Below are 25,121 nucleotides of genomic sequence, written 5' to 3' on the forward strand. Positions count from 1 at the left end.
AGAATAAGACAATACTAGTAGCCCTGTGTTTCTCGTCCTTTGTGCTGTTCTCTCCACGAAGCTTGAACACACGTCAGCCACAAGCTCAAGGATGATGATGTGGCAGTTACACGACTCAGTCATCCATCAGCCAAGATGTGTGTGTCAGTGCGTGTGTGTGTGTATCTGTGTCAGTGTGTGTGTTTATGGAAGAGACTGTGAGACAGTACATACATGTCAGAGAGAGACAGATTATGTTTGTGACAGTCTTGACTACCTGTCTCTGTCTCTCACTGACACATGTGACATGACTAATCAGAGTGTGCGCATTTTGTGTGTTTTTGTATATGCAGGTGAACACACTGTCTGCACAGATGTGGTCCTCATGAGCTGATGGAGGTGATGGGGGAGATTTGGTTGAACGGAGCTGTGAAAAGTGGCGTCATCATCTCCAGCAAGCCTGGCCTCAAGTAGGGGTGAAACGATACATTGATCTGGATCGATATATCGAGTGAATATTCAGCGATCCAATATTATCAATGCAAAGTGAAAATATCAATCTATATTGTCACCTTTAAAGTGACAGTTCAGCCCCAAAATTTTATATGCTATTTATCCATCTTGATATTTTTGGTGTGAGTTGCAGTTCTTTTTGAGATATTTGCAAATGTCATATTGTTGAATCTATCATCTTATCTTATAGAAACTTGTTATTTAGACCCCAATATCAAATAGGCTTAGAAAACCAGCAGTCCAAACTCCAGAGATATTCAGTTCACAGTTATATAAAACAGGGAAAACCAGCAAATACACACGTTCAACAAACTAGAACCAGAGAATGGCATAGATTACTTAAATGACTAATTGACTATTGTTAAAGCGAATTATTCACACTGTTGTTAGCCATAACAACCATGACAGAATAATTATGTATCCGCTGTCTCATACATTACATTTGAATGAAGTGAATTACATGTCATAAGTAGTATCAACAATTCTGTGGCACAATTTACTATTAATTAACTATAAATTAACCAACAAATTACGCACCTGAGCAAGAACACAAAATGAACCAATGTCTGCTCAATTCTGAGTATAACAGACGTTTTGCACAGCAGCCACGTTGACGTGAAATAGTAAACACAGATACTACCAATAATACTGACGGTTCTACAATAGTGTTTATACACTACAACCTGCTATATTTATATCAATATTTCTGCTGTGAAAAAGATTTATTTCACAAATATTTACTCATTTTAAATAGAAAATAAATGAAAGCTTTGAGGCCAACTGGTAAGTACAACTTTAACAAAAACTCTAAATTAGCGAAATTCAGTAAAACAAATAATGAATTACTATTTTCACATCATATACCTGACAAAGGGATATTTGCTAGTTGTAAAACGATAGATACACGACCAACTGTCATCTACACCTGAAACTCTTTAAAAAAAGATAAAAATAAAGTTCATGTCATCGCACAAACAAAAACTGACCGTTGGGGGCGCAAGACTGTCGAATAGCAAACAGGATGGGGACCTCAAAACACACTGGAATTTTTTTTGCCGTAGCTTAATACGTTATTGAATTAAAATTAATAGGTTTTATTTTTTTTAATTCAAATGTTCACGTTATCCATATTATGATTCGTGTTGACATTGTCCTTAAATACATCTATGTATTAAAATATTAATTGTTTGCCCATGTATTTTTTTCAGGCATATTTCGGTCAGCTAAGACAGCGATGGGTCCTTGAAAGCGTAGTCCAGTAGCGCTTCTGACGAGTCTGGCCGATCGTTTGACAGGGAAGCGGTGTCGGCAAAGGCATAACCCAACTACAGGTAAGCTTCGTCTTATTTATCGCTACTGAGAAATAAAACTAGGAAGACAAAAGACGCGGAATGAACTTTGCAAATGCGTTCACACCAAACATTAAGGAAGAGATCACACCTGAATGGAAACATCAGCTAGCTAGCAAGTAGCTACCTAGCTTTAACTACTAGCTGGCATCTGGCAGTTTTATCGCTTCGCTATTTAGATTGTTACAGTAATTGTGTTTTGATTGGAGTAAGCGTTACTTTAAGGAACCAAACATCTGCAAAAAGTTTTGACCCTGATTGAGTCCCGTGATTCTGTGATTCTGTCTCTGTCACTCTCCTGGAGAGGAATCTAGGTGAAGGGTCACAGCCAGTACACAGGAGTAGAGCTGGCTGACCGTCAATGATAGATCATGTTATCTACACATAATAAAACATAGAATAAGATTTCTTATGTAGATCCTATCCGATATACTTCGTCTTTAAGTGCAAATTTGTACAACAGTCAAAACCATATGGATATACTATAGGCAAAAGCAGAACAGAGATGAACCTCATAACGAGTTATGAAAGTTATTTAAGTTTATAGTTAGTAGAAATATGCGGTTCTACTGATAAGCAAGGTAACATTGCAGTACCATAGTTCACTTTCTCTGTACTAGCTGTTATTCTCTCTAGAGCTGCAAATATTGGGGATGTGTTTCAGGCTAAATGCAATTAATCTGTCATGATCTGCCAAATATTTTTAATGTCACATCAAACCATAATATGCACAGTCATATGTCAGAGTTACGTAGTCAGTCAGGCAGAACTTGAGACTGGGTGATGATGGTTTATTATGTCAAGTTCAGACAGTAGGTCACAGGTTGACCTTTCACCTACATAAATAGAGCTCAGTAGTCTTAGAGACTATGAGGCCAGGACACACTCTCACATGAAAAACAATATAAACATCAATAAATAAAAGGAATAAAAAGAAATAAATTTTGATTTAATTAAGGTTATGATGTTCAGTTTTTGTTGACACTGTTTCAGAGAGGTGTTGATTCAACTTGATGGTCATTTTGGAGGATGTAGTTTGTGGTGCTGTTGAGCTGTTTTAGTCCACCCTCACTGATATGAAACAGGTGTTTTAGCTGCTGTGTTTATTGAATTATGTGGTAGTTTTCCATCCAGTTTAAGTTTAAACTTTGGATACATGGTAATGTCATGCTATGAACTTTTTTCATTTGAACCCTGGTTATAACTCTGCAGTAACAACTACAGTTTCTTTCTGTGTAGATCATAATGGCTTCCATGTTGCTGAACACGGCGCGGAGCTGCTCCGTCAGTCCGTCCTGGGCGATGCGGTTGGGTAAGTTGTCTACATGCTGTATGTGTTTGTTTTACAGGTTAACAGAGTCAAATATATGCCAAAGCAATCAGAAACTAAACAAGTGAATAGAGTCAAAACTGCAACATACAACACCAACAACTAATAGATATTCTTATCGTAGGTACAAATGGTCTTCTCACAGTAGTTACTGTCACTTTTGTTTATTTAGACTTCCCATTTGTTGCTCTACAATAATTGGTGATCCAACCAAAAACACAACCATCCGGTCTTTAAAATCAGGCTGCTTTATCATTGCTTTTCTTTGTTTTGTTGTTGTATAGCATGTACTGTTAATCATTTCAGATGTTTGTGCCAGCTAAGTTTGGGAGAAGTATTTTAAATTGTTTACTTGAAGATTGATATAATTTCTGTATTTGTATCAGGGGCCCGCTCTCTCAGTACGACAGCCCAGCTTCAGGCTCAAGGTAAGTTTTAACTCTAACTGGTATCATTAACATTCACATAACACTTGTGCGCCAAGTGTGAGCTGAACATCGTAAGTCCATAGTTATTGATTAATTTATTTATCTGGACAGAACCTTTGCAAAACTTTCTTCCCTGGGTGGAATCAGAATGGCTGAAAATATATGATACTGCGATGGTTCTCAGATTGATTCCTCAGGTCAGCTCACAACTGTCAAAGTCTGTCTATTTATTGCTGTCTGTCTTTTTATTCTATCAGTTCAGACAAAGAGCAAAAAGACGTTGGCTCGGCCTGGTGTGAAGAACATAGTTCTGGTTGAGGGAGTTCGAACCCCTTTCCTGTTGTCTGGAACCACGTACGTCTCCGCTCTTTTCTTATGGTTAAGTTCACTGGCTGCAGCCTGTGGGTGCCAGAATTTTATGGTGCTTTGATAAGAACGCTGCTGAAAAAAAGATTCTTTAATCTGGAGGTGATCAGAAAAGTGATATTAACCATTTTTGCCAGTCAGATGTTTGCTTATCATTGAAAACATACCAAATGACTTTTACAGAGAGATAATCTTGGCTTGAAGGTTTATGTTCTGCTTTGTGTTTACAGATATGCTGACCTGATGCCCCATGACTTGGCAAGAGCAGCTCTGCAGTAAGTGTGTCCTTACGTTGTGAGTTTCTATTAACACAATAAATTGAGTTAAGGCTGCTGATGGTGCATATAGATTTTCCCATGAGCTGCCTACTGAGAAAATAGTTTACTTACTTTATTCATCATAGCATCCTTTTTCAGTTTTATGTAAATTGCTGGCAAAACCCACCAGATAAGAGGCGAATCAGCATTTGCTCGGTGCTCACAAATGTGAACTGTTCGAAGATGCCATCTGAGAGCTTGCTGATGCCTCGTGGACGCCAGAAAGATACCAACCAGGTTTAATATCTGGTCACAAACTGCAGCCAATGAGAGCAGATCATAAAGGGTCTAGGGGAGGAGAGGAATCGAGAAGGAGAGACAGAAGAGTATTGGAACGGCAGGCAGAAAAGCCAGAATGTGGGAAGGAAAAAACAGCAAAAAGTAGTTATAAAGTAGTGTCCCTTTCCATATAATAAATTCACTCAGGATGTGTTTTTTCTGTCTTGTCACAAGCCTGTTTCTCAGATTCTCAGAATCTTTACATATGACAGAGAGGTGTTTTTTGTTTTAGTGCTGCTGTGATTTAAAATTTTCCATTTGGGTTTCCCCAGGGGTCTTCTGCACAAGACAAGTATACCCAAAGATGCTGTGGACTACATCATCTATGGAACAGTCATTCAGGAGGTCAAAACCAGCAATGTAGCGAGAGAGGTATTATCACACCTTAAATAGTTACAGTATCTTCATGTGCTCTGCATATGTCTCCTGTATTCTCTTTAAGCAGTGATCCTAAGCATTGGAAGTGCACACTTAGAAGTAAAGTGCTGTTCTGTTGTGCATCTGTACATTTTTGTCCTGTGATTTCAGGCAGCCTTGGGTGCAGGTTTCTCTGACAAGATCCCAGCTCACACCGTCACCATGGCCTGCATCTCCTCCAACCAGGCAATGACCTCAGGTATCTAATGTAAAAACGTAGGAGTGCTCTGATCGGGATTTTTGAGGGCGATCACGATCGCTGGAAACGGCATCGACCGATCCTGTTCTCAGGATCTATTTGAAGCCTTTCATTTGTTGTGTAGCTGTATGTATTTATTTATTTAACCATTCTTAACAACATAGTGTGTTGAATGCAAGTATAAAACAACCTGAAAATTATCACACAGGTACTTGTGAACCTGTTGTAAAAGAGTATGGAGTTTGACAACAACAATTTGATTTCTGAAGATGAGGAATCATAAAGAATTTACAGATGTCTTATGACAATGAAGAGGAAATACAGCAGGACACTGAGATCAGATGTGCTTTCCAGTGATTACAGTGATGAACATACATTAAGAATGCTAAAGATAAAAACAGGGATGTACACATTTCAGTTTTCGTTGGTTGTCGCCATCTGTGTTTGACCTTTTTTTTTTTTCGTCTCTTCCTCCTCTCTCCTCCTCTCCAGCTGTCGGTCTGATCGCTGCAGGCCAGTGTGACGCTGTTGTCGCAGGAGGGGTGGAGTTCATGTCCGACGTTCCGATCCGTCACAGCCGTAAGATGAGGAAGACCATGCTGGCCCTCAACAAGGCGAAGACCGTCGGCCAGAGGCTCAGTCTGATCGGCAGCATCCGGATGGCACATCTCTCCCCAGAGGTGCGTGTTCACTTTTAGTTTGTTGAAGTAAAGTTTTAGTTTTTGACCCTTTGCTACACAGTGCAGCATTTCCTCCTGTAACTTTTCATTGTGTGTGCGTAGCTCCCTGCTGTGGCTGAGTTCTCCACAGCTGAAACGATGGGCCACAGTGCCGATCGTCTGGCTGCTGCGTTCGGGGTCTCCAGAGTGGAGCAGGACGAGTTTGCTCTACGGTCACACTCGTTTGCCAAAAAGGCCCAGGAAGCCGGCCTGCTGCAGGACGTCATCTCCTTCAAAGTGCCAGGTAAACACTGCTGAACTCTTTAAGCAGGGATGAGCCAACCTGATACTCAGTATTGGCCTGACACTGGATCGAATATTGTGAAAAAGTATAATCTTATATGATCCATTAGTCTAAACTGTTATGTAAATGCGTAACTAATCTTTGAGTGACATACCGTAAAGAGAGATGTGTCATGAAGAGTGCAGATGAGCAGCATGTGTCACGTGAACATAAGTAGTAGTACGTTCATTCATTGTTTAAGAGAGTGGGAAGAAGACGGTATCCGATTGGTAGTGGCAGATACTTAAGGTTGTGGTAACGCTATCAGATGACATAAAAAAGTGGCATCGAGCCGTCCTTAGCTTTTATATGTAGAGATATATTTTATGGATGGGCGCTTTACTTTACTGCAGTGTGGAGGTTTTGTCTCCTCCCTCTGGCAGTAGGAGTAATTACACAAACACTGTCAATTTTTGGACATAGACCTACAGTTTGCCGCCATGCTTTAGCCTACTCTATCGCTATGGTTGCTCCCCCCTTCAGCTCTGGCAAACCAATCAGTGGTTGACATAAACGCCCAACAACCGGTTCACCATCACAAGAATGTCATCACAGACAGAGGATTTAAAAACTCCAGCTTAACCAGCATTGTGTGAACTCGACAGAGTCCCACACTGCAAGTTTAAGTGTTGCTGGTTATTTTACTGCATTTATTTGTCTTGTCTTGTTTGGGGACTTCTTTGAATTGATTTAGTTTATAAATTCTGATTTTAACCATTTATTGATATTGTTAGTGGTTGTGTGTGTGTGTGTTTCCTGTAGTGAGCCTTTTTTTGTTGTGCACCTGAATATATTTTTCCCTGATGTCTGCTGTGAAAAAGATTTAAATTAAATTTTTCTTCATAGAAAACACCATGTAGAGTTGAGTCTTAGCATCGTTTGCATGGTGATGTATATGTTTGTCTTTACCAGGTCGTGATATTGTTTCCAAGGACAACGGCATCCGCCCATCCTCCATGGAACAAATGGCCAAACTAAAGCCCGCCTTCATCAAACCTCACGGCACAGTCACTGCCGCCAACTCCTCCTTCCTGGTAAACACACACACACACACACACACACACACACACTGGGCCCTGCAGCGCTCTCCGTGTTCTTAATTCCTTCTTTATGGTTCAAAAACACTGTCAGCACAGACATGAATATCTGCCTCAGTGTGTAAAACAAACACACAGAGCTACACACACTTCAGGCTGCAAAAAAAAACCTGAAGTGAAACACTGTGCAGCAACTTTGGCTTTCTTTTTTTTAATAATCTTATTTGTGATTTGTGATAAAATTTGCTGGTGACATTTTAGGTTAAATTATGAAATAAACTGTACAGCCCTGCCTGAACTGTCTCTTCTGATTGTCTTTCAACTGATGACCACTCCTAACCTGCCCTGACTGTGAGACAACTGCTTGTTTGTGTTTGTCCTCAGACTGACGGTGCCTCTGCTGTGCTCATCATGTCTGAAGAGAAAGCTTTGGCTATGGGTTACAAGCCTAAAGCCTACCTCAGGTATCTGCACCCTCTCTGTTCAGTTAAACTGCTTCAATGTCTCCAGTGATGGTATTTCAGTTGAGGTGCTGATTATATCATGTTTTCATCCTGGCAGAGACTTCGTCTACGTGTCTCAGGACCCCAAAGATCAGCTGCTTTTGGGGTGAGTGCTTCTCCTTTTTTTAATTTCAAGTTCATATAATATTTAGTTTTGCTAAAAAAAAACTACCCAACCTTTGCAAACCAACACCTTGTGATTGAAGTGCGATATCTAACCTTGTGTGTGTTTTTAAAGGTGCAATGTGTAAATATGGCCAAAACTTTCAAGTAGAATGTTTCAAAAAAGAATGTGATGGATGACGTAAATGTTAATCCTGCTCCTCTCTGCTTCTCGTCCTCTCTGTCCCTGTCTTGTACTGTCACTTTTGGCCATGTTGAGTCAAACCGTGCCACGTTGATTTGCATTTCTGTCGCGCTAAGTCGTGCTGAGTCGCACCCGAGATAGACCTTGTTGGAGAGGAGCGAAAATGAGCTCGACCCACCAACAAATCGGCTGCTGTCCTGCTTTGTTGTTTTTACATTCATATATCTGTTTTATTTTACTGCTTCATGTTTGCCTTCATCATATAGGAGTCATGTGATGTCAACACTGATAAAACCCCAACACTTCCTGAATTAGCCCCTTCATAATAAAGCTTTCGATTACTGAAATAACACTGGACGTTTATTGTGAAGAATTCATAGGAAATTAAGTGTTTATTTAAAGGTTTTACAGCTGCTGTACCTGATGTGAGCTTGTCTTTAGTGAAAGACACACCTTGAAGTGGTACCCCTGCACACGTGTATGGAAAAGGGGTACTGGCCGGAGCCACTGCAGATCACCTCAGTACAGTACTCCCTGTTGTCCAGTGGTGCTCCGACCTGCAGGTCCGGCCAGATTCGAGTCACAGTAGGATCTCTAGCTACAGGGCTGACTGAGCTAACAGAAGGCTAATTACATCCATAGATTGCCGCAGCAATCAGCGGTTACTCTTCATGATATGCTGTTCCAATATGTGCTTGGTGTTAACCTTCAACAGGTGGCTATATTTTACACATTGCTCCTTTAATCTGTTGTGTTTGTGTCTGCAGATACAGACAATAGTTCATTTTACATGAAATCAAAGTGTGAACTGCTCTTCCATCAGTTTAAGGAGTGAGAAAAGAAGTTTTCTGTGTTGTGTTGAACTCCTCCAGGCCAACATACGGTACGCCAAAGGTCCTGGAGCGGGCTGGTTTAACCATGAATGACATCGACGTCTTCGAGTTCCACGAGGCATTCGCGGTAAGTTATCACAACACATTTCAAGGGGTGAAAAAAAAAAAAGCTGCGAGCTTGTGATGTGATGCGTGGATGTGTGCATTGATGTATAAATATCCTGTCAATCTCCAAGATATTTAAAGTTACAGATGCATTTCTTCAATGATTAAACTAGAATCTCTCAATTTCTGTGTCTGCCTTAATCCAATTGTGGCCTGTGTTATTCATGGACATCGATGTCGGAGTGAAATTTGACCGGTCTACTTCATATCCTGCATTTTTGAATCAGTAGAAATCGATGTGTTTTCTCTCTGGTATCTATGGTAACTCAGTGGATGTATCTCTGTGTGTTTTTTCAGGGCCAGATAATGGCAAATCTGAAGGCTATGGACTCTGATTGGTTCGGCCAGACGTACTTGGGCAGGAAATCGAAGGTAAACATAGCTGCTGGTAATGGATCCATATAGGAGATCTGAATGCTTACATTGAGGTTATTTTGGCCAAGATAGTCACATGATGAAAGTTTTATATCAGTGTTTGATCTTGGTGCAATCATAGTTTTATATGGATGTATTATCATACAGAAATGGTAAGTAATATCAAAAGATTTTAGACTTTTGTTTGCAAGTTTGTTTTGATTTCACACCCAAAATTAGATAGAAATTAAATCTTTTTGCTCAATTTTTGACGTGCTGTGGAAGCACATTTCTGCCAGCATCGTGAAAAAAGATCCTGTAAGTCATGACAATGAGAAACTTTCATAAAAATAATGACTTGGTATCTCGAAATTAGTATCTCAAACTAATAAGAAACTTTTTCAAAGTAATGAGTATTTCAAAATAACAAGTTATTATAAGCTTGTATCTCAAAATAACAATAAATGTTCTCATAATAATGACCTGTTATTGCAAAATACTAAAAAAGCTTGCCCAAATAATGACTTAGTGTCTTAACATAGTTAGTTAAAATCTTAAAATAACATTTGCATATCAAAACAATGATAAACTTTCTCTAAATAATGACTTATGTCAAAATAAGTCAGAGTTAGTATCTCACAAAAAACTTTATATCTGGAAATAATCATACATTTTCTCTTAATAATGACTTATTATTGCAAAATACTGCATCACAGTGGCAGAAATTGATGTCCATAGTATACATAGTTTAAAGAAAATATTAATCAGCTAAATAATAACAAAATAATTTCAACATCAAAGGATACATTTTTGTGACATGTTCATACAATGAAACACCATGCCCTTGTTTCTGTGCCTACTTTTACATTTTAACTCCATTCCAGCAACACTGAAGTGAGTTATCAGGTTGAAAATTATTCACTGGATTTTTTAAATACTTTTATTTATCTGTGTGTGTGTGTGTGTGTGTGTGTGTGTGTGTGTGTGTGTGTGTGTGTGTGTGTGTGTGTGTGTGTGTGTGTGTGTGTGTGTGAAGGTGGGAACTCCTCCCATGGACAAGTTCAACCTGTGGGGAGGCTCTCTGTCTCTGGGTCACCCGTTCGGTGCCACAGGCTGCAGGCTGGTGACCACAGTGGCGCACCGGCTGCAGAAGGAGGGAGGACAGTACGGGCTGGTGGCGGCCTGTGCTGCTGGAGGACAGGTACGGTGCACGAGACAGAGGAATCACACGGGCCACGACTGACTGACTGTTCCTTTCCTCTTTTAGTTTAATTAATTTTTAAAGAGTTTGGTCTGACCAAGGTCTTAAAAGTTTGAAAAAACTAAACTTTTTGTATGCTGTGTTTCTCTAAGATGTATAACATCTCTTCTGGGAAACTAAGCTAAAAAAAAGATTGAAAAATACATTTTAAAATGACATTTTACAGCTTCTTCTTCTTTCTTAATTTTTTACATCTTGTTTAGACCCTTTACAGAGTGACTACAGGTCTCTATTTACTAATATGAGGCCTGAAAAGTATTCATTGGTCTTAAATTCTGTTTGGGAAGGTCTTTAATATTGATTTATTAAATGCTGTAAGTGCAAGAGATGAATTTAAATGCCTCTTATCCTCTTTCGTTCTTTAGCTCAACTAGTTATTATCATTTTGCCTCACTTATAACTTTCAACTGACTCTAAAGAGTATGCCTGTATTCTCACATTTGATGTTTAGTTTTATTACAAAATTGGTGTTAAATTTAATAAAACTGTGGTATTACGGCCTCAAAAAGTGTATGTTGATACATGTAGATGCCCTGATTTAACTGATTACAATAATCTTTCCTTTTTGTTTTGTTTTAATCTTTGTTTTCCAGGGTCATGCCATGGTGATCGAGGCCTACCCCCAGTAAAGTAAAAACCCACCTGTAATCAGACCTTCGGTTTCATCATGACGGCTACACACACGCTAACATGCAGACGAATGAGTGTACATACTAGCACCACTTTGCCTTGATCAGAGAGGAGTCAGATGCAGTATGTGAGTGCGTTTGAGGATTCTTGTGTAAATTAAACTCTGCTTAGTGAGGCTGTTAAATTATAGCAGAATGTCGCCGATGAACGTTGCCTTGGATTTTGTGGACTCGGAGGTGCGCCCTGTCAGCGTCGACACCGAGACTAATGTAACATAGCTAAATTTAAGCACTCAGAGGAGCTACAGTGATCCTAATGTTTATATACGCTGTAATATTTTTTTCTTACCAACTGTTGGAATTAAATGGTGTGATGAGAACCACGCTGACTCACTCTTCTCTGGGTTTACGTCTCCTTTTTGTCCCGGACGTGGGACTTTTTCACAGCAGCACAGGTGTTACTGACAACATTAATGACTGCTCCTCTTTATTCAAGCCTCACAGTAAGACAGCGAGGCAGCGTGCACAATATCAGGACCTTGAAACCGAAGAACTAAATGGAATTCAGCCCTCATTAATTTTATGTTGTGACATGTCACAGTGCCATACATCTGAAAAAAGGCCTATTACCTGCACATGCACAGTTATTATCTGCAGATGAAATGCACAGGTTCACTGCCTGTGAAATGTGAAAATCTGATGTTTTTCTTTTAGTGTTGTATGAGAGTAAACAGAAAACCTGTGGCTTTTCGACTGTTTCAACACTCAGTTTGAAGACATTATCCATTCTACTCTGTTTTCAAGCAGGAGACATTTTAAAATAAGAAAGTATATTTCTTTTTTGAGAGATGAGAGAAGACTGGTGGGCATTTTTCACTATTTGCTGGCATTTTATGGACAAAATGATGACAGATTACACAATAATGTAAAAGTCTGCAGACTTGAGTGTGTGACATCAGAGGAAGCTGCAACTTAAAGACAATGAGAGAAACAACAGCACAGACTCACTGACAGCTGACATATTTATTAATGAAGCTTCGGTCTATCAACCTTCATGATGAAGGTCGGTAGACTGAAACATTAATAATGAAATAACAAAAATAATTTGTTGCAGCCCTCATCTTTCAAAAAAAGAGAAAAGTTTGGAAGCTTTGTTTCAAATCTCAAGTATTTCCCTGTAACATATAGCAACAATCAGTTTGATAATGTAACAACCAGTCTGCTTCATCGCTGTGTGGATCAGATCTGACAGGAAACATTAACAAACAACCCTCCATAAGGTGAATAATGATACTGATACTACTCACAAAGTCTTCAAATAGGTATGTCAAGAGGATTGATATCAAAAAAATCGATCCATTACATGTCTCATGTTTAAAAATGTATGTAATTGAGTAATGAAGAGAGACTCATGTTTGGCAAATTATTTAGTGGTAATACATCAGAAGAAGAATCTACTTTATTGCAGCTCATCATTCCAGACGCTTGTTTCTTTTTAGTACATTGCAAAGTTTGTATAAATTAAATAAATGATAAATAAAAAGACAGAAATTAAATGACACAAACTCAACCACATAAGAGTAACAATAATAAAGATACAAAAAAAGATGGGGGGAAAAGTAAGTGTCTATTTACTGCAAATCTTGGGTGACAATAAATTTAAAGATTCTGTCAAGTCCGTCTTTAGTATAGATCTTATTCATGTTTTGTAAATCATCTCTGGTTGTATATGCTAATTTTTTCACATCTAAAATTTGTTCTATTGTTGTTAACTATAGTTTTACTTAAGGTGGATTTAGTTAAGGTGGATTCACCTGCTTCATGGCAGAGGTTCATGTCAGTGGTGTTAATTATTCCCAGCAAATTCACACCCTCTGGTTTCAGATGTTCATTTAATTCAAAGATGTTCATTAAGGTTTTATCAATCGCTTCCCAAAACACTATTAACACTGGACACTTAACAGGAGTATGAAGGTATGAGCAGAGCAGTGAATCATGAAATATCTTGCTTACATTACTGTACATTAGCTTCTTTCAACAATAAAAACTTTTGTTACCTGACACTGGGATCTAAACCAAAGTTTGTGCCATCGCCTGCTTCTACCCGACAACACAGTTTGATTAAATTATTACTAATTAGTGACATCTCTTTTTTCTTAAGAGTCCAAGCAACAAATCAATAAGAAGAGCAAAGACACAAGCACAAATACAGAAATGTATCTTGTGAAATAACAGAAACTATTAGAATAGTTTGTGATCATAATAGGAAAGTGAGTAAAAAAAAAAAAAGGTTTTCACTGCTTTTGACATGTTCTCATGATTTTAAAGATTTAGCAGAAGCAGATGGGTTAACTGGGTTTTCACTTTACCCCAGTAGAAATGTTTAGTTAAGGCAGTGGTTCTAAAATAGGGGTCAGGGGAAACTTAAGAAGTTTTCAGATTCGTTGATTTAAATTATCATGATATAAAAATGTATTTATAAAGCAGATGTCATCCATAAACTGGCTCTATAAACATGGGTACTTTGTGTTTACGGGGTGCAAAGTTTTATGTTTTCATACATGTATTTATCTTTCTTCCAAGAAACATACACGAGGGTATTTTCTATATTGTAAGGGCTGCTCAGCTGGAGTGAGGCATTCAAGTGCAAATTTAACTAGTAATGCTTCCAGTAATCTGACTAAAACTGGATTAGTAGTGTTCAAACATACATACTTAGGTTTTTTTTTTTTGCATTTCTCTCCATTTCCTTAGCCTTACATTGAACTCTGTGCTGATTGAAGGCCTTGATGCATGGACAACTACTTCAAGCAGTGTTGATGGGTTATGTTTAATTCAGCAGGGACAAAAAACTATTGCAAGGGAAAAAGATCAATGTATAGACAGCTTTGTGCTGCACGTAACAACAACAATTACAGAGAGTTTGGGGGATAGAAAGAGAGAGTGTGTGCGTGTAGTCTGCGCTTTAATAGATTTCCAAATTTGCATTGCCAAAATTTCTTTGCATTTGCATCCTGTATCAAGATGTGTCAGCTTTTGGATTCCTGTGCGCTTAATTGATGGTGAATAACGCTGTCTGCTGGTGACGAGCTGACTGATCTTAATGAGGAGGTAAAGAGGGATGCTCGGGCTTCCTGGTGATTTAAAACAACATGAATATGGAAAATTTGGGGAACGTGGCAGGCAGGTAAACTTAAAAGTTCAGCTTGCTGCGCCGTCTTCCTGATATTTAGTGATCATATTGTGGAAAAAAACCCAACTTTTACACCCGTTAAAAAGTGTTTGTCTAATTGACAGCGGATGGGTAAATTTATATCAACACATTGCCTCTTTTTTTTCTGCTTTGGTGTGTGTACGATCCCCTCAGCGCTCACCGGGGAACCTGCTCATACACACAGCTCGGGTCGGGGGCTTGTTAACATAACTTCAGTCAGACACATCCGTTTAAAATGTATTTAAAGATTTAATTCTTCCAGTTTAAGGAATCCTTGACTCTGAGCGGGAGGAGTTGATTAATGCAGCCGAGCCTGTCACACGGGCTACAGGCGGAGGGAATAAAACCAATGTTTTACTGCCAAGACTGCAAAACGGAGCTCGAATGTAAATAGCGGGGAGAAAGAGAGACAGAGAGGGTTTTTGTGTTTTTAAAGCTTCAAAACCGCCTCAACCCTGCGAGACACCGGAGACACGCAGACACACACCGACACACGCCGACATAGCGGGCCGCCTCCCTGCCTCTCCTGCCTCAGCGGGCCTTTGATCACACGGAACCTTTTATGGGGAATGACTGGCGAATGCACCCGCTGCTGTCACTACAAATCTACCTCACCGAGCGGCGGGGAGGCGGAGGAGGAGGAGGAGGAGGAGGAGAGGGAGGGTACGGGGGGTTCAGGGTGTTCAGGGGGGAGGCAGGGAGGGAAGGAGAGATAGTGTATGAGCAGCAGCAGCAGCAGCAGCGGTGTCTTTCATCTCGTCCTAGCGGCTCACGCGGGGCGGCACCTGCTGAAAGCTGCACTTGACTCGCGCTTCCTCCACCTGCTCGCGCGCTCCACGTGTGCGTGTGCGTGTGTGTGTGTGTGTGTGTGAAGTTTAAGTGCACTGTACTGTAACTCACCGTAACGCGTGTAATGAATATAGGGGAGTTCAGGGTCAGAACAGAAGTCAATATCATATTTATAAAAAATAAATTCATGCCTACACCATAAAACTGTAATTACAACTTCGCTGTTTGTTGCTTCTGCCAACAAGTCAAATTCAAGATTAAGATACGTAATTAGAAAGACTACACACCCGACTGTCGCATAAGTGACGTCATTACTTTCTCCCTCCAAAGGGTATCAGTATTGTTACTGGAGACGAGGGATGTAGTTCAGTGAGTGGTTTTACGCAAAACTAAATTATGACTAAATAATTAATGAGTAATTGAAATAAAATAATTTGTCTCTCAAAATTTTTCCTAAATTAGATCTTGTGGGGCACAACAGACGGTGTGTGAGTCACTTATTCTTTTGGTGTGGGTGGGCTCCAAGAAAAACACGTAGGGAACCACTGACCTAATAGAAGAAGATTACTAACTGTACCACACCTGCAATTCTATAATGAAGATGATACCGACCCTCTGGTAGTTTGTGAATTTGAAATGAAGCTTTCTGACAATGTGCTGACAGTGATTAAATGCTGGTAATTTATTAACAAATAACTGACAAAGCTGACAGGTATAAATGCTGCTAATTGAGACGATAAAGCAAGTGAAATAAGTAATGAGATCTGAGGCTTAACAGTACACATTAATATGGCTCACTATTTGGCAAGCAACAGGTCACCATTGGCCATTTTATCTTATGTGTTGTAACAGCTTATTAATGATTTATAAAGTGTATACAAGCTAATGAATAACCTAATTATAAACCATATATAATATAAACATAGTCTTAGTATAACGTGGTACCCAAAAGTCAAGAGAGGTTAAGGTATCTGCACATGAAAAAATTCAAATAATTTGAACTTTGACCTTGTTTGCCACTGACTTTTCAGAGTGCAACCAATGAGATAACAGCTGTGTGTGACATCACAGCCAGAAGCAACCATAGAGTCTTGAAGGGAACCCTAGACATGTGAAAGATCTCACGAAAGTGATGATTTTTAACTTTTGCACAATGAAGAAACACTATTTTTTTTAAATGTTTGAAATCAATCAATCAAATCAAATCAAACAACAAATCTTGCGAGAGTTTAGCTAATCAAGGGATATCTTCCACACAGAAGAAAAGTGTTTCAACACATTAAAAACAAACCATCATCTCTCACTAGTAAATGTAATGCATGGTGAAATGTAAACTGTCAGTTGACCAGCTCATCCCTCCGTCCAGCTGGAGGTCTGTACCCAATCTGAGGAAACTCTGGATGGACTGAAGGACGGACAAACTGAAAACATCCTGCCACAGCTGGTACAGAGGCATAAAAACCAATATCTCACTTCACAGTCTTCCTTCACACCGCCATGTAGTGAGGAAGAAAATCCTCCAGTACGTAATAAGCATAAGTCTTTAAGACAGCTGCTGGTCTCTAAAGTATTTAGTGGAAGCAATATACCTTTTTCATGGCAGCCATATTGATTTCAAATAGTAGCTAAAAACGGGTGTTACCAGGTTCAGGATGGACCAGTCCACCCACAGGGATGCCAGACCACCACCAGAAAAATAAATAAATAAATGAATAAATTTGACCTGCTGACCCACGTGACGTTAGAGCAGCCCATCTGATTGGGGTGTTACACACTCCCAGTACTGTGAGTCAGGTGCAGGCAATGGCGCTCACCGTTGTTACCTCCCCCCCGCCCCTTCAAATGGATCAGTCCATCCAGGTCGGAGGTAAAGAAGCGGGAAAAAAAAAATCAAAACAGAAAAGAGCGGAGTTGTAGTCAAAAACACAAATTAAATGGACAAAGACGCGAGAAAGCAAACGGCTGGAGCGGAAAATGTTAGAGAAGTAAAAAAAGAAAAGAACATATATCGCGAGGCTGATGATACAAACTGCAAATTAACGTTTTTCACTTACAAGAAACGTCTCACAGACATACAGTTGTTATTACCACGGACATTAAGTCATGTATAAGTAGCACCTTATGACTGTTGGATCCAGACGTATAAACTGGGTGACACAATAACTGGCAGACGGACACTTTCTGGCATTAAAGACACCTGTCCAGGGGGGATTAAAGTGAACCGAGGACTTAAACACCTGAGGCGCTTTCTCCAGTGGAAATCTGAGAATTAACCAACCGATATTTTGGACTTTGGTGATATCGTGGATGATTCAGCAGGAAGCAAAGACACAAAAAACTGCATAAGGTAAGACTGTTTTATGATTAATGTAGGCTTCATGCGCTTGCTATAAGTAACACCCAGCTTTTATGCTTTGTTTTTGTTTATTTTAGAGGTGGCTTCATCTTTTTTCTTCTGTGGTTGACAACAGTGCATTTAGTGATGGTTCTGTCGGCTTTAATTGAGTGTACCTGCACTATAAATCCTGTGTTGTAGAGATGCATTTCAATAATTTCTTATTATTGCGATGTTGGCTTTGAGTGTGTAAATCTGTTGAGATGCAGGTAAATGAATGTCTTGCTGTTGCTGCTGTTGATATTAACTTTGTAAAGGGTGTCAGATGGGATGGAGCCAGTCCAGATGAATAAATAGTAATTATACTTAAGGTACCATTCCATTTAGTGTAGCAGAGCCTTTGCAGTGAACCACCATGGAGATTAGCAGAACTTAGACTTGAATGTGACAGAACATGAATTAGTATCAATGAAAACACCTGTGTTTAACCTGCTTTTTCACGTCAAAATGGCTGCTGTGAAAAAGGTCTATGTTAAAACAATTTTGGAGTAATCAAATTATATTTAATGATTGTGACTGAATGACTTGATAAGCACTTTTCATATTAGTTGCGTTTTATCTAATTCAATATTTAGGCAATGGTATGACTTTTAGGGGAAGGAGATTACTCCCTTTTTTTGCTGAGTTAGCCCAGATGAGAACCTCAGTGGGTATGTTTGTCACCGCCATACAGGAAATGAAACCTGCACAAGTGGAAAAAGTAATAAGACCCTGCCAACCAGCAGCTCAAACACTCTAAAACATTAATTAGCCCAGTACTATCATAGTTGGAGCAAATTAAGTTGTCATTTGCCTCTCGTTCAGGGCTGGACAGGACATAAGTGTTCCTTGCCAAATACACTAACTAAGACCAAATGTTTGTTACTTACTTTCAAGTATCGTCGGCTGGCAAGAAAAAAAGAAACATGAAAGAATGAGATTTAATTTATGAATTTGGTTTTAATGTGGACCGTGAGAGGGCTGAGTAACATCCCTCAAACTTGTTTCTGATTGGAGGAGATTGCAGTTACGACTGATCTGTGTTACAGCATACTCATGTAACCATAACTGCAGTAACAGAGATCCATCTTGTTTGTGTAACTGCAGTGCATAAATGACCGTATCATCTTTCATTTGTAGGTTTGAGATTGTGCAACAAATCTCTGCACTTTCTTTGTCTCAGATTCAAATGAACGTTATTGGCATGGCTGTAATTGCAAGCTGTAGATTTTCGCCTCTTTTGCTCTCAATTCTACCTGTGTGTCTATGTGTGTGTGTGTGTGAGAGTGTGAGTGATGCTTAACAGGTTTCCATATAGCCTGCTTACTGTACAAGTGTCAAAATGAGTGTGAGGGGGTGTGTGTGATGTTAAAAGTTTTGGTGTCTCTACTGTACAAGTGACAGAGCTCTGACAGTGTTTGTTAAAGAGAGACTGAGTGCAACTTTTAATACTGCAGAAGTGGCAGAGCTTCACTCTGTGTGTGTGTGTGTGTATGTGGATAATATTAAACCATTTTGGTTAGTCTACAAGTCAGAACTCCTGTCTGAGTAGTCTAGAAACGACAGCTATGGCAGTTATACAAGACTTACGGTGTACAAACAAATGGCCATTATACTGTAGGCAAACTCTGCGTACCACGAACACATCCAAACTTTTTGTTGACTCTGTGTGGTGTAGGCTGGAGGGCTCTACACAGGAATACTGTATACCTGCACATATAAGTTTTGAGAAAACTATTTGGTTCTGTTCACCATCTATTTCACTGTGTTGGCACCTGTAAATGCTGTCTGCATCTTTTGAGTGGAAGGATTTTAAAGCTGCCGAAGGCAATTTGGACAATGCAAAAACCTTCCACCTCTCTTCTTACTGCATCACATCATTCTGATAAGCCCCTCCCACCAAATACGGCATGCACACACATTTTGCTGGGCTTTAAGCAGAATGTCAAGGTTGTCAACCATTGCGATTAGCCAACTCATATGTGTTATGTCTGACTCACAGGTAAGAAAGACACCAAGTTGTACAGTGTGCCACATCAGATTCAGCAAACGCTCGTAACTTCAGATTAATGAGTAAATTGTGTAGCTGTGCATATTTAGTGCATGTGCATGAGCGCATGAAGAAGTGGTAGTTCTCCTGGAGAGAGACTTCATAAACTTGCATGACAATAGGCAATGGCCAATTTAAATTTGCAACAATGTTAACATTATTATCAAGTACAGTTTATATTTCAAACTCAAAATGTCTTCAAACTAATGAATCATTAGTGGAAAACTTGGGCTTGGATTACAGCAGACTGATTGCACATGACTCCTATGGCAGCTCTGGACCACTCGTAAATTGTATTTGTATTCCAGAAAAAAATCAAAATAAGGGAAAATTGGTGAATGTGACAAATTCTCCTATATCACTCGTGACCTCTTGCATGAGGCCCATTGTTTGTACAGAGTCACTTTGATTAACTAGTTACATGCTTGCTAACCCTGACTAGTTGTTCGAATCAGACCAGGTCTAGTTTTAAGAAGCTTCCACTTATTGTTGTTAGTGACATGCAATAGTTAAAATTTGTTATTTTAACCAAAATTATAATGAAACAATGTCACCTACTGCAGCTTTATTAGACACTTATGTTGAGGAGTTTTTTTTCTTGAAAATTAAAGTGACTAAACAACACTTTTTTAGTTTTTAAAAATTATATCTAAAGTGAAGATTTTGGCCACATTATATGAGTAGCAGGTGACACAAGTTCCTCTGATATTGCAAGATTGAAAAGTTATTGCAGGCCTCTGATATCTAATGCTTTCTGTGATGCATCACATGGTAACCAGACTGCTGTTTGAGCCGAACGTATAGACTGGTACAATGTATATGACTTGGCTCAGTTACTATACACAGACGAGGCAGTGATTGTTTGCAGTCATGTGCAAAAATTCAACCTTGAATTATGCACTTCCTCTGATTAATCTATGATTCACTAGTCAGGACCATGTCACAACAATATTTAATTCAAAAGAGCAATATATTGTGAGTTGGAGCCACAAATGTTAATGAAACAGGTTGAAATCCTATTTAATATACAATTTATGGTTGAAATTAGTTGTTTGCTTGCTACTGAATCTAAGTTGATTATTTTGTTAGAAAATCAGTCTGTAAATGATCCGAAAATTATGAGAAATTCCTGTCACAACTTCCCAGAGCACAAGCAGTATAAACCCCAAAGATATTCACTTTATAATGACATGAAACAGACAGCAAATACTCACATTTTAGAAGCTGGAACCACCACTGATTAGCTATGTAAGACCCCCCAGTGCTCTAATGTCTGAACAGGTTGGGACAGACTTCACTGTGAAGAGTTGTGAACATTTGCACACCTTCAGAGGGCTTTGGAGAGCGTCTTAGAAATATTTAATGAAGCATTTTGTGATCAGAGCGAGTGTGGAAATGAAACAAACTGAGTACCATTGCTACTGTCGAGCTGCTTATTCTGTTTAACAGCTTATGTGATGACTGCAGGGTTATAAAATGCTCATATTTGGTGTTGATTTCATTTAAAAAACAATGTAAAATCAGAGTAGTGAAAGAAATATGCCTATATGCTCATTTTGAAAGGCTCCTCAGAGCAATGAATTTACTTAAATTCACATGCATAAGTGATTTTTACAATCATAGATTGATTGATTGATTTGCATAGCCCTGGATCACAAATCACAGTTTGCCTCAGGGGGGTTTACAATCTGTACAGTGTGCTGACTCAAAAGAGTAAGGAAAAACTCTCCAAAAAAGCCTTTTAACAGGGATTTTTTTTTATCAATGCTATTTTCTAATTGCCTTTCACTTACATGTGAGTTGCATATAATTGCACCCCTTCTATGTCACATATATTACATTAAAATGCATGAGAATGCCTGATATATGTTATACTTAATTAGCTCAGCTTGGAAGTTAAAGGTCCACTGAGTAAGATTTACAGGGATATTTTTTGGCAGAATAGAAACTGAACAGAATAGTATGCTTCGATTATTATTTTTAAGAGTTGGAGATGTTTCATACAGTGTAAAAAAAAAAGTTGAGAAAACTCATGTTTCAAGGCAGCTGCCATCATTAAATTTTTGAAACTCTAAATCAAACTGTTAAGTATTGAATTAAACAAAAAAACATTTTATCCAAACAATAATCTTCTTTTTGAATGTGTGAGTTGTGTGTGTGTGAACATGATTTATCATTATTTGAGTGCTTGGAAATAAAATGGTTGCAGCTGAAAATATTAAATTATTTACCATTATTTACTTTCTTTCTCTTCATTATTTATTTTCTTTCTTTATTCTTAAAATGCAGATTTTTTGGGGGGCAGGGGGTTCTGAAAAGCAAAGATTCAAGTTTATTATAGCTGAAGTTTTAAGTTTTCTCAGCTTTTTTGTACCATATTTATTTTATTGTACTCTTTTACTATTTTGTCTTTTCTGTCCTATCATCCATGTTGATGTGGCAATAATGTATTGAACTGAATTAAGTATGTTTTTGTGTTTTTGTTACCTTAGAATGAGCAGTTCATATTTACTGAGGGCGTGGGGCCTCCTCCATGGAGGCTGCCACATTGCACCACCATGTTTCTACAGTAGCCCAGAACAGACAAACCAAACACTGGCTCTAGAGAGGGTCTTTCGCATTTTTTGTGAATTTTGCAAACACCGTAGGTTCTTCAACACCCTTGGAAGGGGAGAGTGAAGCGAGGCTACTGCAATTTGCAAGCTCATGGCTAGATGCTGCTTAAATTGAGCTAGAGCCTTTGTACCATGTGTTCCCTTTTTGGATTGTATATCTTTTTAGTTCGTCTTTAATTTTTTGATATTTATTCTTATATATTCATGTTTAGTTTTACACACTTTGATTCTAAAGCCCTTGATTGTTGGTATTTGTGTGGTTAACAGTGTTTTTCTTTCTTTTCCCATCTACCTTGTGTCTGCTGAAATCTGGATAGTGAGTTGGTGCATACAATTGCCCATACAAAGATAAATTAAGTTGTATTGAATTCAATTAAATATTAAAGGAGAGAATAATTAATCTCCTATTGTGGCTCACAAACATGTTGGCATTGAATGCTGTCCCTCACCGCTTCCTGTGATATCAAACCAACCTCCAAACCTGCTGTAACATGTTTTTTTTAAAGCCACAAGGTCACATTTTGTCATCATCGTATTCTCAGCTTGGCCACATCTTTCATGCAAGCTGGACGTCATTCCTGCCTCTGAAAACACCCAATCTAATTCTAATTCACACTCTGAAGCACAATATAAACACATCTCTTTCCACTTTTGAACAGATTCTGCAGTGTTCGTCCCTGCAGGTACGACTCAATAAAATCCTGAGACATTAAATGGATACTTCAGTTCCTAACAGGTGCAGCCGGTGCAGCGAAATGTGGTAAACTACCGGTGTTGATCTGATCAGGGGCCCATGTGCTTAAGACGGTGTATCTTTGTGGATTCTGGAGGGAACTTTGGCATCCTCAGCAGCCCACGCACACATAAACACACTCGCAAATACATCTCGACGTCTGTCGGTTGTACACCGACTATACACAGGTGGATGGCAGAGGCTGTGTGTGGAGCAAGTGGATTATGAGGAACGGTAATTGGCTGTCCAGAGAAGCTGCCCATATGTATCTGTGTGTGTGTGCGAGCGTGAGTGTGTGTGTGTGCACGCTCTGTCCGGAGTTCATCATGCTCTCATAACGGTCAGTTAGGGTTGTCCGCCAGGCTCGATCTCCTGTCGGGATTGTAAATGTTATTGATCAGACGCATACGCCGCATCCATAACGAGAGCTGAGGCACTGTTTTCTCACACACACACACACACACACACACACACACACACACACACACACACACACACACACACACACACACAAACTCACACACACACACAAGAGTACAACTCATTAGGAGCCGTACACACTCATAGACATATCCTCATTAACACTCCCGAGTCATACACACTAAACATCCATACACATCTAGTTGTCAGACAACACACACACACACACACACACTCTCACACACACACTGAGTGATTTAGTTGAGTGAGATGGGGGGTGTGTGAAGGATGGGGGGCACAAAATGTGGACATGAATGGTGTGTGTGTGTGTGTGTGTGTGCACGGACGTGTGTGTTTGTGTCAGTGTCGAGCGTGACATTTGTGTCAGTGTACACACAGCAGTGTGTATCTCAAGGAGTGTGTGTGTGCGAGTGTGTGTACGGCGCGTGTCAGAGTCTGTCAGCCCCGGCGTCTCGTGTCAGGGCGAGAGGCGAGACATTAACAACTTCTGTCATTCTGCTGACAAAATGGTGGCAGAAGATTTCCCATGGTGCCCTGATGACTGCTGGCGTTTGTCAACAAGCCCTGTCACCGCGGCGATGAGGGGAGGGTGGGGTGGGGGAGGGTTAGTGACAGGCCCCGGACCCGTTCCCATGAGCACCAGGGAAAGAGAGCGAGTGTGTGTGTGTGTGTATATGTCAGTGTGTGTTTGTGTGTGTGTGTGTAAAGGGGGGAGGCAGGGGGGAGGGAAGGGTTGTCTCTCAGCAGCTTTCATACATAGGCTGCGAAAAAACCAAAATGAGCTGTCACTGCAATTCCCAGGATGCCTTGCTGTTTAGCATAGCAGCAACAGCAGCAGCAGCAGCAGTATGAGCGGTGTGTGTGTGTGTGTGTGTGTGTGCATGTATACGTGTATGCGTGTGTGTATGTGTGTATGTGTGTGTGTGTGGGCCGTAAGCTGATAAGCTAACTCTCTTTCTCTTGCTCTCTCTTTCTCACTCACACACACACACACACACACACACACACACACACACACACACACACACACACACACACTCAGATAATTAAGCAGAGCAGAAGCTCCCCCTGACGCGAGGCAGAGCTCATCTGCATTTTGGCCTCCGGCGCGCAGTTAGGAGCAACGCCTGATGGAGGGAGAGAGAGAGGGCAGGCGGGGGAGGGAGTGGGGGAGGCGGAGGAGGTGGAGGGAGGTGGAGAGAGTGAGTGAGGGAGAGAGAGGGGGAGAGAAAGAGAGGGAGAGAGGGTAAGGAGCCAATTAGCCAGCTGGATGGATGAGTGACTGACAGCACTCTTGACACACTGCTATCTGGGCTTTTCTGTTGCACACACACACACACACACACACACACACACACACACACACACACACACACACACGCACACACCTTTCTCCCCTCTCCGTCTCTCCTTCCATCCATCCTTCTCTCTCTGCGTGTGTCTCATGCTGTGTCGGTGTCTCTTGTTCTCGCCTGCATCCTGTGCTCTGCATACGGCTCGCGCTCCAATCACGTCCCCCCACAGGGCTCAAATGTCCAACGACCTTGTCCAATGAGAGCGCCTGCTGGGCTGTGGGGCCCCGCCTCTTAGGCACTGAAATCCAAAAGGGTCAAAGGTGGTCGTCCCGCCATTTTGCA

The 25,121-nt window shown here is 40.1% G+C and overlaps 1 protein-coding gene across 1 annotated transcript; it reads left to right on the forward strand.

Annotated features, from left to right (window-relative positions):
- The first annotated feature begins 1,736 nt into the window (after nt 1-1,736).
- On the forward strand, nt 1,737-11,474 carry hadhb (hydroxyacyl-CoA dehydrogenase trifunctional multienzyme complex subunit beta). The gene is made up of 16 exons (XM_084737740.1): nt 1,737-1,823; nt 3,081-3,153; nt 3,558-3,599; nt 3,857-3,953; nt 4,196-4,240; nt 4,834-4,933; nt 5,090-5,177; nt 5,670-5,857; nt 5,960-6,140; nt 7,092-7,213; nt 7,601-7,680; nt 7,778-7,825; nt 8,899-8,986; nt 9,322-9,396; nt 10,415-10,579; nt 11,233-11,474. Exons 2-16 carry the CDS (start codon nt 3,087-3,089, stop codon nt 11,266-11,268), a joined length of 1,422 nt encoding a protein of 473 aa, XP_084593866.1. The 5' UTR covers nt 1,737-1,823; nt 3,081-3,086; the 3' UTR covers nt 11,269-11,474.
- The last annotated feature ends 13,647 nt before the right edge of the window (nt 11,475-25,121 follow it).

The sequence above is a fragment of the Lutjanus erythropterus genome, chromosome 15 (genome assembly GCF_056507025.1).
Source record: "Lutjanus erythropterus isolate fLutEry1 chromosome 15, fLutEry1.hap2, whole genome shotgun sequence".
In the NCBI taxonomy this organism is placed as follows: domain Eukaryota; kingdom Metazoa; phylum Chordata; class Actinopteri; order Lutjaniformes; family Lutjanidae; genus Lutjanus; species Lutjanus erythropterus.

What these genes read in the sequence shown, in the direction of transcription:
- hadhb (XM_084737740.1), top strand. Translation starts at nt 3,087, where the DNA reads ATGGCTTCCATGTTGCTGAACACGGCGCGGAGCTGCTCCGTCAGTCCG. An exon ending in TTCCTGTTGTCTGGAACCAC is followed by an intron (nt 3,954 to 4,195) that starts GTACGTCTCCGC and finishes TTGTGTTTACAG; the next exon opens with ATATGCTGACCTGATGCCCC. An exon ending in AAGCCTAAAGCCTACCTCAG is followed by an intron (nt 7,681 to 7,777) that starts GTATCTGCACCC and finishes TCATCCTGGCAG; the next exon opens with AGACTTCGTCTACGTGTCTC.